Genomic DNA, 11,002 nt, shown 5'->3' with positions numbered 1-11,002 from the left:
CACACACACTCTCTCTCACACGCTCACACACACATGTATGCACGCCCCATGCCCCCCCCCCCCACCCCAGGTGCATCACCGGTATCCCAGACGAGTGCGGCGCCGACTACGGCGGCTGCTGGCATGTAGAGCTCAAGGTGGGCGGCAAGCCCCAGGCCTTCTCCGCCTGCAAGGACAACTTGGCGGCTTACCAGGTGGGGGCGGGTGGGGTGGGGTGGGGTGGGGAGCGGTGGGTGGGGCGGCGGTGGGTGGGGCGGCGATGGGTGGGGTGGCTGTGTGGGGTGGGGTGGGGTGGGGAGAGGTGGGGGTGGGAGAGGCAGCAGTGATCGGGGGCGGCACTGGTGTGGGAGGCGCGGTGCATCTGCCACCGTCGAGGCCGCCTGCCTCTGCGCGCCCGTCCGCTCTGCCGTGCGCCGACGCCGGCGCCACGGGCTGCCCGCGGACCGGGCCGGCAGCCAGCCCAGCCGCCCGCTGGCCTCCCGCCACGCTGGCTTCCCTACGCTGACGGGCCGCCATGCCGCCCTACCCTCCCCGCCCGCAGGACGCACTGGCGCACGGGCAGCCCGTGGACGGCGTGCCGCTGCACACCTGCACCTGCCCCCCCTGCTTCACGGCGGTGGAGAAGGGCGGCGCTGTGAGCTGCACGCCCAAGTGCGACCTGCGCTACTGTGACCTGGATGTGGGGCTGTGCCACGCGGAGCCGGGGTCGGGTGAGCGGGGCGGTGGTGTTGGCGGCGGTGGGTGGTGGCGACGGCGGTGGTGGTGGTGGCAGCAATCCAATGGGGGTGGAGCGCATGCTGCATGCCTTGGGGCTGTGCTGGGGCTGCGTGCGAGTGGTGGTGGATTGTTGCAGTGGCTGCACCGCGTGCTCCCCCTGCCCTCGCCCTGTGCACGCCCGCCCCCGCCGCCAGCCTGCCGCACCCAGCCCGCCCCTCACCGCCGCCTCCTCCCCCCTTGCTGCCCTCCCCTACCCATCCACTGCAGGCGGCGGCGGGCTGGGCGCGGGCGCGGTGGCGGTGATCGTCATCGCCGTGGTTGCCATCCTGGGCGGGGCGGGATACCTGGCCTACCAGTACCGCATCCGCAGCATCATGCAGCAGGAGGTACGGGCGATACTGGCGCAGTACATGCACCTGCCCGAGACGGACACCGACGCCGACCTGGGGGCCGCCCTGGGGGGCACCCGCCTGAAGCCGCTGGACGGAGTCTGAGGCGGCAGAGGGCGGCGGCAGGGACCCCCTCCCCCCCCGGGGATGTGACTAGCCAACCAGCCAGTGCGCCTCTTGGAAGCCGCAGGCGTGTCCCAACACACGTGAAACCTCTGTTGTTTTTTCCTGACGCTTGCGGGTGTGTACGCGCGTGTCGCACCCCATGTATCCTAAGCCCCTTCTGCAGCCCATCTCATCCTTGTATTGTGACCTCGCACGACCGGTTCACAGGTTCACAGGTGGCGAGCTGGCTGCTGGCTGCAGCGTTCCGCGCACAACAAGCAGGCGGGCACGCATTGCCATGGGGGCGACGGCCCCGCAGCCAGCAGCTGCCACCCGCCTCCTGCCGCCTGCCGCCTGCCGCCCGCCCCCTGCCTGCCAGCCACACGGGCGGCCCAGTCAGGTGCCCCTGACCCTGATGCAGCTGCCGCTGAAGACATCCAGCACGTGGGTGGGCAGGCAGGCGGTACAGGTGATGGCGTTGGTGCAGGACTGGCACCCAGGCACCCGGCACCTGACGCAGCGTGCGGTGGTGGGGGTGAGGCGTACCGCCCCGTACCCGCTGGCGCAGGCGGCGCAGTTGGCGGGGTGGGTGAGGCAGGCGGTGCAGTGGGGATCCTGTGAGGCGTGGGTGGGTGGGCGCGCGGGTGAGGGTGAGGCACTGGGAGTGCAGGGGGCCGCCGCCGCCCTCCCTTGCACACACAGCGGGTCCCCTTTCAAGGGCGCCCCTCCTGTGGCGGGCAGCCCCAGAGGGCGGGCTGGGCACAGTGGCGGGCTGCTTCTGCCAGGTGTACTGCCGGCGAGGCGGCCGGCCGGCAGGCGCGCACTCAGCACTCACTCTGCACTTGACCTTGCAGGTGGTTGAGGCGCCGCCGGAGGAGTTGCTGGGCTTGGGGAACTCGGGCAGGAAGCCGGGCAGGCAGCCGCTGCACCCCTGCTTGCCCGTCTTCGCGTCCGCAAAGCTGCAGGCAGGGCGCGGCGGGGCGCGATGGGAAGCTGGGTGGAGTGGATGTGTATTTTATTGATTCGGTGGAGTGGAAGGGGAGAGGGGAAGAGTCTGCCCACAAGCCCCGCCACAGGTAGCAGCAGCCCCCCGGCGCGGCACCCACCAGAATGCGCAGTTGGGCGCGGCGCACTGCGTGCAGGCGCCTGAGGTGAAGTTGGTGGCAAAGCCCTGGCCGCAGTAGCTGCACTTGGCGACCGACAGGGTGCACACCTGGCAGCCCGGGACCTGCGGGCGACGGCGGCAGCGGCGGGCAGCCGCGCGGGGACATTAGGGGCCATCGAGGCATTCCGCGACGGCGAGCGCGCTGCCGCGCTGGCCAGGGGGGGTGGTAGGGCAGCGGGGGGCAAGGGCGCGAGGGCGGGCTGCGCGAGCGGCGCAGCGCATGCCCCGGCGCCGCACCCTGCACCGCGCGCATCTGTTGTTCTTTGCGTTGAGCTTGAACCCTGCCGCGCATTGCTTGCACACCATGGAGGGCTTGCGCGCGCCTACCGCCGGCGTGCACGCTGTGCAATTGCGTGGGCACTGCAGCGCGGGCGGGAAGCGTGAGTGGCGTGTGGGCGCGGCATGAGCACGCTGGCGCCAGCCTCCCTTCCTGCCACCTCTACCACCACCGACCCTCTCAAGCATGCCCAGGCCCGCGACGCTTCACGTGCTCCCACACTCGCGCCGCTTACCGGCTTGCAGGCTCCCGTGGCATCGGGGCTGTAGCCAGAGAGGCACACGCTGCACTTTGTTGTGTCCACTGGGTTGCAGGCGATGCACCAGCCCTTGGCCATCCGGCACGGCATCCCCTGGACCGCCCCTGCATCGGGGATAGGAAGCAGGGTGAGCGGGGAGGGAGGAGGGTGGGGGGGCGTGCTGGGCGGAGGTTGCACGCCACCCGCCGCCGCTGCCGCTGTTCGTCAGCACTCCATGCGCAGCGCCTTTCCGGCGCCAGCTCATTCCACTCATCTGCCTCTGCGTCTGTGCCTCCTCTCAGAGGCAGGAGCCGAGGGGGGGGCGACATCATGCACCACGCTCACCTGAGACGCCGACAAGCATTAACAGCGCCTCGTAAAGCTGTAGTGGCCGCATGGAGATCCGTGAAGGAGGTGGGCTGGGCTGAAATGGGCCTGCTGGTGTGTGACCGGCCCACTAGGGCTTGTCACAGATGATACGGCCGGAACTAGAAGACCGCTGCATCTCCTCTCCTCTATAAGCCGCATCATCCCTTTCTGCATTCCGATTGCAACCCATGCCCCCGCTGCTGCTCTTTGCCGCTCTGCTGCTGGCTGCCTCAGGTGGGCGTCCCCGACTGTGGCAGCTGCAGCAGCCCAGGCACAGAGTCAGCAGCCGGAGTGGTGGCGGGTTACGGCCGCATCGGCCAGGGGCTGTGCCGCTGGTGTTTGGTCAGTGACCGCGACGAGCGGTGCCGCCACCCCGCCGCCGCCACTGCTCTGAAACTGGCACGCCTACCCCAAAAAGCACGCTCCCCTGTCCACACCTGGCTGCTGCAGGCAGTGCTGCCGCCGCGGGGTGTTTGGTGGAGCGAGCCAACTGCATCGCTTGCTCCTATGGCGCCAGGAAATGCGGGCAGTGCATCTACGGGTGGTCACCCAACGCCCGCGGGACATGCGTGCGGGTGCGTCTGCCCGCTGCCAGCTCTGTTACAGACAAGGGCTCAGCTGTGTGGGTCTGCCCTCCCTTGCTTGCGGTGACGGCGGTACCGGGGCAGGCGGCGTGGTCTCCCCGCCACCCCATGCAGCGCATGACATGCCTGAGCCCCTGCATGATCCCCTGCATGAGCCCACTCCCAGCCCTGCTGCAGTGCCCGCCCAACTGCGCCTCCTGCGACACCTCGCGGTCCTGCACCAACTGCGCCCGCACGTACCGCCTCAACCGCCGGGGCGACTGCGTGAAGTGCAAGGTGCGGCGCGGCGCATGCGTGGTGCGGTCTGCGTTTAGATGCGGGTCCCCAGGCGCTGCTGCTGCAGGGAGGCATGCCGGGGGGCTGCTGCTGCCCGCCCCTGCGCACTGCTGCACTGCTGCGCTGGTTGAGGACGTGGGCTGGCACCCGCCTTTGCTGGGAGGAGCGCTTGGCAGGCGCCGCCGGCAAACGCGCTGCGTGGCAGCAGTTCGGCGACCGCAGCTCTGCCGCTGTGTGTGGCGCAGGTGCCGCACTGCAGCTGGTGCTACGACAACGCCACGAGCTGCTCCTGTGAGTGCTGGCTGGTTGTCGAGCTGACGGTGGTGGCGGGCGGCACTGGAGGGTGGCTCCCTTTGCCGGGAATGCATTGCTGCCTCCCAGCCTGACAAACAACCGTGTACTGCCCGCCACCTGTGTGTGTGTGTTGTGCCGCAGACTGCCAGCAGGGGTATGCCACCAACTACAGGACCGGCGGCACCTGCAAGGCCTGCGCCAAGAAGAACTGCCTGTGGTGGTGAGGCGCCGCGGGGGTGCGGCTTGGCAGGCGCTCGGCTGGGCTGGCGCTGCGCTGGCGGCACCGTAAAGGCAGCCCTGGGCTGGAAAGCTTGCGTCGCTGCTGTCCCAGATCGCCTGCTGCCGCCCGCCTGCTGACTGCTGACTGCCCCGCAACGCACGGCCACCACCCCGCCACCGCCACCACCATCACCACCACCACCATCCAAGTCCCCACCACCCCCTCCTCCCCGCAGCGTGTATGCCGAGGACTTGGGCAACGCGCAGTTCTGCACCGGCTGCCGCTACGGCTACATGGCCACCTGGCCCGCAGGCGTCAACACCGACCCCAGGATAGGCGGCTGCGACTGCAAGCAGCGGTGCCCGGTGCGCGGCCGCGCCGGCCGCTCCTGCTGGGGTCGGGCCGACGCTGTGCCCTGTCCCCACCCGCCCACGCCCACCACCTCCACGCGAGCGTACACTACACAAGCGTACACCGAACCTCACCCTCCCACCTTGCCCGCCCGCCGGGCCGCCGCCGCCACCACAGATCAAGTTCTGTGCGCCGGGCAAGTGCTTCAAGAATGGGCCCCCCGACACCGGCACAGTCAACTGCGACAGCTGCCTGGACGGCTTCACAGACCTGCAGGCGTTCGGCAGGCAAGCCAGACGGCGCTGCTGCTTCAGCTGCCGCCGCCGGCCACGTCAGCTGGGTGGCATGGGCAGCGAGGGGCAGCCATCTCCAGGGGGGGTTACTGGGATGCAGCACTGGCATGCAGCCGGCCGGCCGCCCCGCGCGCCTCACATGCCTCCCTTCCCCCGCCCCACCCATGTTGCACGTACACATCGCCCCTGCTGCCCTGCCCGCAGGTGCCTCAAGTGCACAGACCCGGGCTGCTTGTCCTGCTGGGACCCGCACACCTGCAAGGCCTGCAGGCCGGGCTGGGTGCTGGTCGACAACAACCGCTGCATCAGGGTGCTGCCGCCGTAGCCGCTGGGGGGGCGTGGCAGCGGCTGCGGCGCAGCCTCCAGCAGGCCGCAAGGACAGCTCTGCACAGCTTCTCCCTCTTTGTTTTCTGTTTACATTGAATTACAAGTTCCCTTTTCTATACTTTCTTCCTGATTTCTTGCCCTACGTGCCGTGTAAAAATGGCTCGAGGCGGGACTGCAGCGGGCAGCAGTGGCTCGGCAGCGCGCTATGCCTCCTCGCCTTCCTCCCCCTCCCCCTCCTCCTCCTCCTCCCCTTCCAGGCCCTCCTCCATCTCCTGCTCCTGCTCGCGTGGCGTGGGAGCGGAAGCAGGGGAAGGCACACACATCAAATCAGAAGGGGCTCCAGGCAGCGCTGCAAGAGACGCCCACACTCAACCAGCACGCCCAACCTCGGTCGGGGCGGTGGCCAGGCGGAACTGCCGCCACCCACCTGATGCTCGTGGTACACGCGGCGGCGCTTGCCGCGGGGCACAGCGCCGCCCGCCTCCCCCTCCTCCCGCCCCTCGGAGCCCAGCTTGATCTTGAAGTCTCGGTTGGTGGCGCGCCTCGCCGTGACCATCAGGTTGGCCCCGCCTGCTGGGAGCAGCAGCAGGAGGAGGCGGTGGTGGGCGGGAGGTGAGCGGAGAGGCGGGCCGCTCACCAGCTACCAAGCGCGGCAGGCAGCCGGCTCGGCTGCGCATGCTGGAGGGCAAGCCGCAGGGGCCGAGGCAGGGGAGCATGTGTGTGTGTGTGTGTGTGTGTGGTGTGGTGGGGGGTGGGGGAGGTGCGCACGCTGTGCGCGGCGTGCCTGCTTTGGACAGGCGGATGAGGTGGCGCTCAAACTCCTCGATCTGGAAGATCAGGTTGGGCACCTGCGCGGTACAGAGATACAGAGGTACAGCACCGGTCGGATTTACAAGTCGGTACGGTGCTCAGCGGGTTGATATGCCGCCAGCTCAAGCCTTGTTCTCCCTCGTGATTTTACAAGCGCACACACATGCTTCGGTTTGGCAACTCCATGCCGCCGCAGCTGCATGGAGGGCAGCCAGGCAGCAGCCCATTCAGCGGCCTCGCCTGTTTGGACTCGCGCTTGACCCTGCTGGCGGCGGCCGCCCCGGCGCGCGCCCGCTTCTTGGCCCTCCTCTCATCCTCTGCAGCAGCGCGGGTGGCAGCAGCCCACAACATCGCAGCGCGCATGGGTGCAGCGCGCAGCCTCGGAACACACTAGCGCAGGCTGCGGCGCGTCAGGGCAGCACGGCACGGCACGGCACGGCGCAGCGGCGGCACAGCGGGGGCAGCTGCCGGGGCGCGCCCGCCGCCGCTTGCCGCTTGGCGGCCCACCCTCGTTGTCGCCGCCGTCATTCTCCTGCTGCTCCCCCTCAGGCTGGTTCTGGCCGTGCACCTCCTGCAGCCACGCAAATGAAAAGCAGGCAGGCAGGCGCACGCGTGTTTGTGTGCGCGCACACACAGGCAGCCACGCTCGCCATCCACCCCTGGCGCCTAACCAGAAGGCCCGCCATCTGTCCCTGCCACCAACAACGACAAACCACACCATCCAGCACAGCACAGCACAGCACAGCCAAACACAGCACAGCCCAGCCCAGTGCAGCCCAGCCCAGCCCAGCCCAGCCCAGCCCAGCGTGCCTGCAGGAAGCTGTACACCAGAGGCGTGCAGTCGCGGTTCACCCAGTGCGCCAAGTCGCTGAAGGCGCCGCTGACGGCGGCGCCGGAGCCGCCGCCTGCGCATGAGGCGAGCAGGCGCCGAGGTGGTGAGGGGTCGGCAGGGGAGGCGCGGCCTCGGCGGGGAGGCGCGCGGCGGGCAGCGGCGCAGGAGGGCTGGGCAGGCGGCGGGGACGGCGGCGGGCGTCCAGCCCCGGCAGAGGAACCCCATACCACCGCCACCACAACAACGCTCCCACACACACATCCACATGCGCACCGGCGCCCTTGGGCGGCGTCTGTGCCTTGGCTGCCGCCCCGAGCAGCTTGTACAGGCGGGTGAGCGACTTGACCAGTGCCTCGCAGGCGGTACCCTCCAGCCGCACATCGCACAGCACCACTGCGGAGGGAGGCAGGAGGGAAGGACTTGGGGGGGGGAGAGGGCTGGTTGGTGCGAGGCGGCGGAGGAGGCAACGGCAGGAAGCGGACAGGTGGGGCGAGCAAAGGAGAGATGCCGCCAAGGAGGGGAGGAGCAGCCACGCAGCGGGCAGGCCAGAGGCGGGACAAGAGTGGCAGGAGGCGCAGCGAGTGCCGTCGAGGGCGTCCCCCCACTAGTGGGGCGCGCCGCCGCAGCAGCAGCAGGCCGCAGGCCGCACCTAGCACCTCGGCCAGCTGGCGCTGGCGCAGCAGCCCGGCCCGCTCCCAGGCCTGGCGTGTGGCCTCCAGGCGCTGCCGCGCGGCGACGGGCTGGCTGGCGTCGCAGGCGGCGGCGCCCAGGCTCCTGAGCTTGCCCAGCGCCCACTCCAGATTGCTGTGGCGGGCAGGCAGGCAGGAGGCAGGCAGACACGCAGGCAGGCAGGGGGTTCGGGAAGGAGGGGAGGTTGCGCGGGTCGGTAGGGGCAGGTACACAGGGGTGCGAGAAAAGCGGAGCGCTGGGCAAGAGCCGAGCTGGGGCCAGGGCCGGGGCCGGGGCCAAAGCAGGCACGGCTGGCCCGCGGGGAGGCACGCTCTGCCCGCCACCCGCCCGCCCCCTCTCGCCAGCCGCCCCGGCCGCCGGCTCACCCCAGGGCTGCCTCCAGGTGGGCCCCCGCCACTGCCAGCATGCCCAGATGGGTGCGGGCGTTGAGCGCGGCAAAGCGCTCCCCTTCCTCACCCAGTTCCTCTGCAGGGCAGGCACAGCGGCAGCGCCAGGGAAGCGTGGCGAGCGGGCAGGCGGGCCGAGCGCGGCGTGGGCGGAGGTGCACCGCCGGGGGTGGGGCTGGAGGCAAGGGGTGGCCGAGGCTGGTACGGTGGTGGCGCGCGGGCAGGCGCCAGGCAGGCGAGCAGCCCACCCGCATTCATCATTTCCCTGACGTCTGTGGCCACAGCCAGCAGCAGGCCCAGGTCGCCGCCCGTACCGCCGCCCGTACCACCGCCCGCCTCGCCCGCCGCCGGCCCCGCCGCCGGCCTTGCCGCCGCCGCAAGGCCCCGCAGCGCCAGCTGCAGCAGCGCCTTGGCGGCGGCGGCCTGCGTCAGGCCGCTCAGACCTTCCAGGCCCTCCACCGCCCAGCCGGCGACCGCGCCTGCACCGGGGGGCGGCAGCAACAACAAGAAACTGACGTCAGCAAAACAGCGGCTGGAGCTGCCCACAAGCAACAACCTCGTCCAGAGCTCGCCATGTCTGCTCTGCTCACAACAGGTAGCCACCCCACACCCTTGCCCCGCCTCGCCGCACCGCACCCGCAAAGGCGGGCGGCAGCAGGCCGGCCAGCAGCACCAGCCCGCCGCACAGCAACTCCAGCTCCTTTGAGCAGCTGGGCTTGAGGGCGGCCTGCAGCATCTCGTGCAGCAGCGGCAGCGCCGCCGCCACGGCGCGCTGCGACGCGCTCAGGCCTGCGCGGGAGGGAGGTGGGTCAAGGGGGGGTGGATGCTTAGGGGGGGCAGGGAAACGCGTCGGTCAGGCCGGCCATGCAGCGCCGCCGTGCAAGGGCAGGCGTGATCGGCGCTTGACGGGTGCTTCAGCGGCAGCTCGGCAGGCAGGCCCCCCATTCCACTCCCTTCACCACAACTGTCACTTGGTGTGGTTTAAACAACGCATACGTGCGACCCACCGTCGGCAGGCGGCAGGTTCGCCGCTGCCACGGCGCCGGCGCTCGGCGGCGGCAGCTGCTCCAGCACCGCCGCGAGGCCCGCCAGCCCCCCGGCAGCTCCCATGGCCAGCAGCTGCTGCAGGGCACGAGCGGCGGCCTGCGGGGAGAGAGGACGAGGTATGGGTCGGGGGGGTGGCAGCAGTGGCAGAAGCTTGGACAAACGCAGGGGCGGGGTGGCGGGACGGGCAAGGCGGGGCAAACCGGGGACGAGAGGGCAGGCAGACAAGCCGGCACACCCCGCCCTTCTCAGATCAGAGCCCACGCCGCCACCCCCGGCACTGCACCGCGTGCGTTTGCAGGGGCAGGGCCACAGGCAATGCAGCGCGTGCGTTTGCAGGGGCAAGCTCCTTGGAGGAGCAAGCACACCTGCGTCATGGCCTCTGTGGGGTCTTTCTCCTTCTTGGCCCCCGCCCCGGCAGCGCCCCCCGCCGCCCGGCTCTTGCAGTGAGACAGCACCACGGTCTGTACTGCCCTGCAGCGGCAGCGGTGGCAGTACACGAGCGGTACGAGAAGCGGCACGAGGCGCAGGCCGGCGCCGGCGTCCGTCGCCGGAAGCGCGCCGGCGGCAGCGCGCGGGCGCGGGGCCGGCGGGGCGGAGCCGAGGGCGTAAACGCAGAGTCGGCTGGCGGCGGCTGCGTGCTCACCTGAACAGCGGGCGCGACAGCTGCTGCCAGTCTGGCACCGCAAACAGCCGGCGCACCGCGGCGGCATCCGCCTCGCTGCCAGCTGCAGGGCACAGGCACAGGCACAGGGACAGGCAGCGGCGCAGGATGCATGGTAACGTGATGCGCTGCTGAGAGATGCGGGCCTGGAGGCGAGGGACTTTGCCTGCCAGCCCTCCCTGTGCATCCATCCGCCAGGCATGCAGCCTGCCGCCCCCATCCCTGCACCTGTGCCTGCTGCAATGGCGGCGGTCAGGTCGCCGGCCTCGCAGGCGTGCAGGCGGCGCAATGCAGCGGTGAGCACCGCCGTCACAAAGCCCTGGTCGCGGCACAGCTTCACCGAAGCCGCCATGGTGGCCTGGCTCTGGGTCTGCGTCTGCTGCAGGCAGGCAGGCAGGCAGGCAGGCAGGCAGGCCGGAAGGCAGGCAGTCGGGCAATCGGGCAGGCAGGCAGGCGGTCGGTCGGGCGGGCGGGCAGGCGGTGCGCCACCTGGGCAGGCAGGGAGGGAGGGTAACCAGCTGAGGGGAGCATGGCCAGCGGCAGGCAGCGTGGAGGGCTCATCATGACGAGGTGGGTTTGTGCGGCACCGGCGCCCCAGGGAGGGCCAGGCTCACAGGCTCACAGGCACGATGCCCCCTCCCACGATGCCCCCTCCCCCGCCTCACCTCAGGCAGCTTGAAGCCGTCGTCTGCCACAGCTCGAGCAGCTTGGCCAGGCAGCCCAGGCTGCAGAGGAGGGGGGGGGGGGGGGGTGGGGGGGGGGGGGGTTGTGCCTGGGGGCCTGGGGGCCCGGCCCCCCCGGGGGGGGGGGGGGGGGGCAAACCCACCTCGTGATGATGAGCCCTCCACGCGGGCTGCGGGGGGGGATGCTCCCCTCAGCGGGTTACCCTCCCTCCCTGCCTGCCCAGGTGGGGCGCCGCCTGCCCGCCCGCCCGAATCAAGCTTATTTATACCGTCCACCAAAAAATGACT

General features: G+C 70.7%; 4 protein-coding genes across 4 annotated transcripts in view; 2 read left to right on the top strand and 2 right to left on the bottom strand.

Annotated features, from left to right (window-relative positions):
- The window catches only part of CHLNCDRAFT_144184 (hypothetical protein), a gene marked incomplete at both ends in the record, with an annotated part of 6,262 nt that extends 5,051 nt beyond the window's left edge, over positions 1-1,211 (top strand). The window contains 3 exons of the mRNA XM_005848786.1: positions 71-194; positions 542-710; positions 985-1,211. Coding sequence (XP_005848848.1) covers positions 71-194; positions 542-710; positions 985-1,211 — 520 coding nt within the window. The remainder of the gene's footprint in view (positions 1-70; positions 195-541; positions 711-984) is intronic.
- A 396-nt stretch (positions 1,212-1,607) lies between these two features.
- On the bottom strand, positions 1,608-3,288 carry CHLNCDRAFT_144183 (hypothetical protein; the record flags this gene model as incomplete). The annotated part of the gene is made up of 6 exons (XM_005848580.1): positions 1,608-1,826; positions 2,047-2,170; positions 2,318-2,439; positions 2,680-2,736; positions 2,889-3,016; positions 3,237-3,288. 6 exons carry the CDS (start codon positions 3,286-3,288, stop codon positions 1,608-1,610), a joined length of 702 nt encoding a protein of 233 aa, XP_005848642.1.
- A 160-nt stretch (positions 3,289-3,448) lies between these two features.
- Positions 3,449-5,603, top strand: CHLNCDRAFT_144182 (hypothetical protein; the record flags this gene model as incomplete). The annotated part of the gene is made up of 8 exons (XM_005848785.1): positions 3,449-3,494; positions 3,711-3,835; positions 4,022-4,120; positions 4,366-4,411; positions 4,556-4,634; positions 4,870-4,999; positions 5,163-5,263; positions 5,483-5,603. The coding sequence occupies 8 exons, from the start codon at positions 3,449-3,451 to the stop codon at positions 5,601-5,603; spliced, it is 747 nt and encodes a 248-aa protein (XP_005848847.1).
- Positions 5,604-5,808: 205 nt separating this feature from the next.
- The window catches only part of CHLNCDRAFT_144181 (hypothetical protein), a gene marked incomplete at both ends in the record, with an annotated part of 11,197 nt that continues 6,003 nt past the window's right edge, over positions 5,809-11,002 (bottom strand). The window contains 17 exons of the mRNA XM_005848579.1: positions 5,809-5,883; positions 6,033-6,175; positions 6,243-6,283; positions 6,374-6,453; positions 6,677-6,732; positions 6,923-6,986; positions 7,244-7,320; positions 7,521-7,640; positions 7,897-8,051; positions 8,303-8,402; positions 8,572-8,802; positions 8,960-9,112; positions 9,331-9,466; positions 9,736-9,841; positions 10,014-10,095; positions 10,260-10,410; positions 10,697-10,719. Of these exons, the coding sequence (XP_005848641.1) occupies positions 5,809-5,883; positions 6,033-6,175; positions 6,243-6,283; positions 6,374-6,453; positions 6,677-6,732; positions 6,923-6,986; positions 7,244-7,320; positions 7,521-7,640; positions 7,897-8,051; positions 8,303-8,402; positions 8,572-8,802; positions 8,960-9,112; positions 9,331-9,466; positions 9,736-9,841; positions 10,014-10,095; positions 10,260-10,410; positions 10,697-10,719 (1,793 nt within the window). The remainder of the gene's footprint in view (positions 5,884-6,032; positions 6,176-6,242; positions 6,284-6,373; positions 6,454-6,676; positions 6,733-6,922; positions 6,987-7,243; positions 7,321-7,520; positions 7,641-7,896; positions 8,052-8,302; positions 8,403-8,571; positions 8,803-8,959; positions 9,113-9,330; positions 9,467-9,735; positions 9,842-10,013; positions 10,096-10,259; positions 10,411-10,696; positions 10,720-11,002) is intronic.

This window comes from Chlorella variabilis (assembly GCF_000147415.1).
Source record: "Chlorella variabilis unplaced genomic scaffold CHLNCscaffold_7, whole genome shotgun sequence".
Lineage (NCBI taxonomy): Eukaryota > Viridiplantae > Chlorophyta > Trebouxiophyceae > Chlorellales > Chlorellaceae > Chlorella > Chlorella variabilis.
The sequence above is the reverse complement of the archived record's forward strand: the minus strand, read 5'-3'. Positions and strand labels throughout refer to the sequence as shown.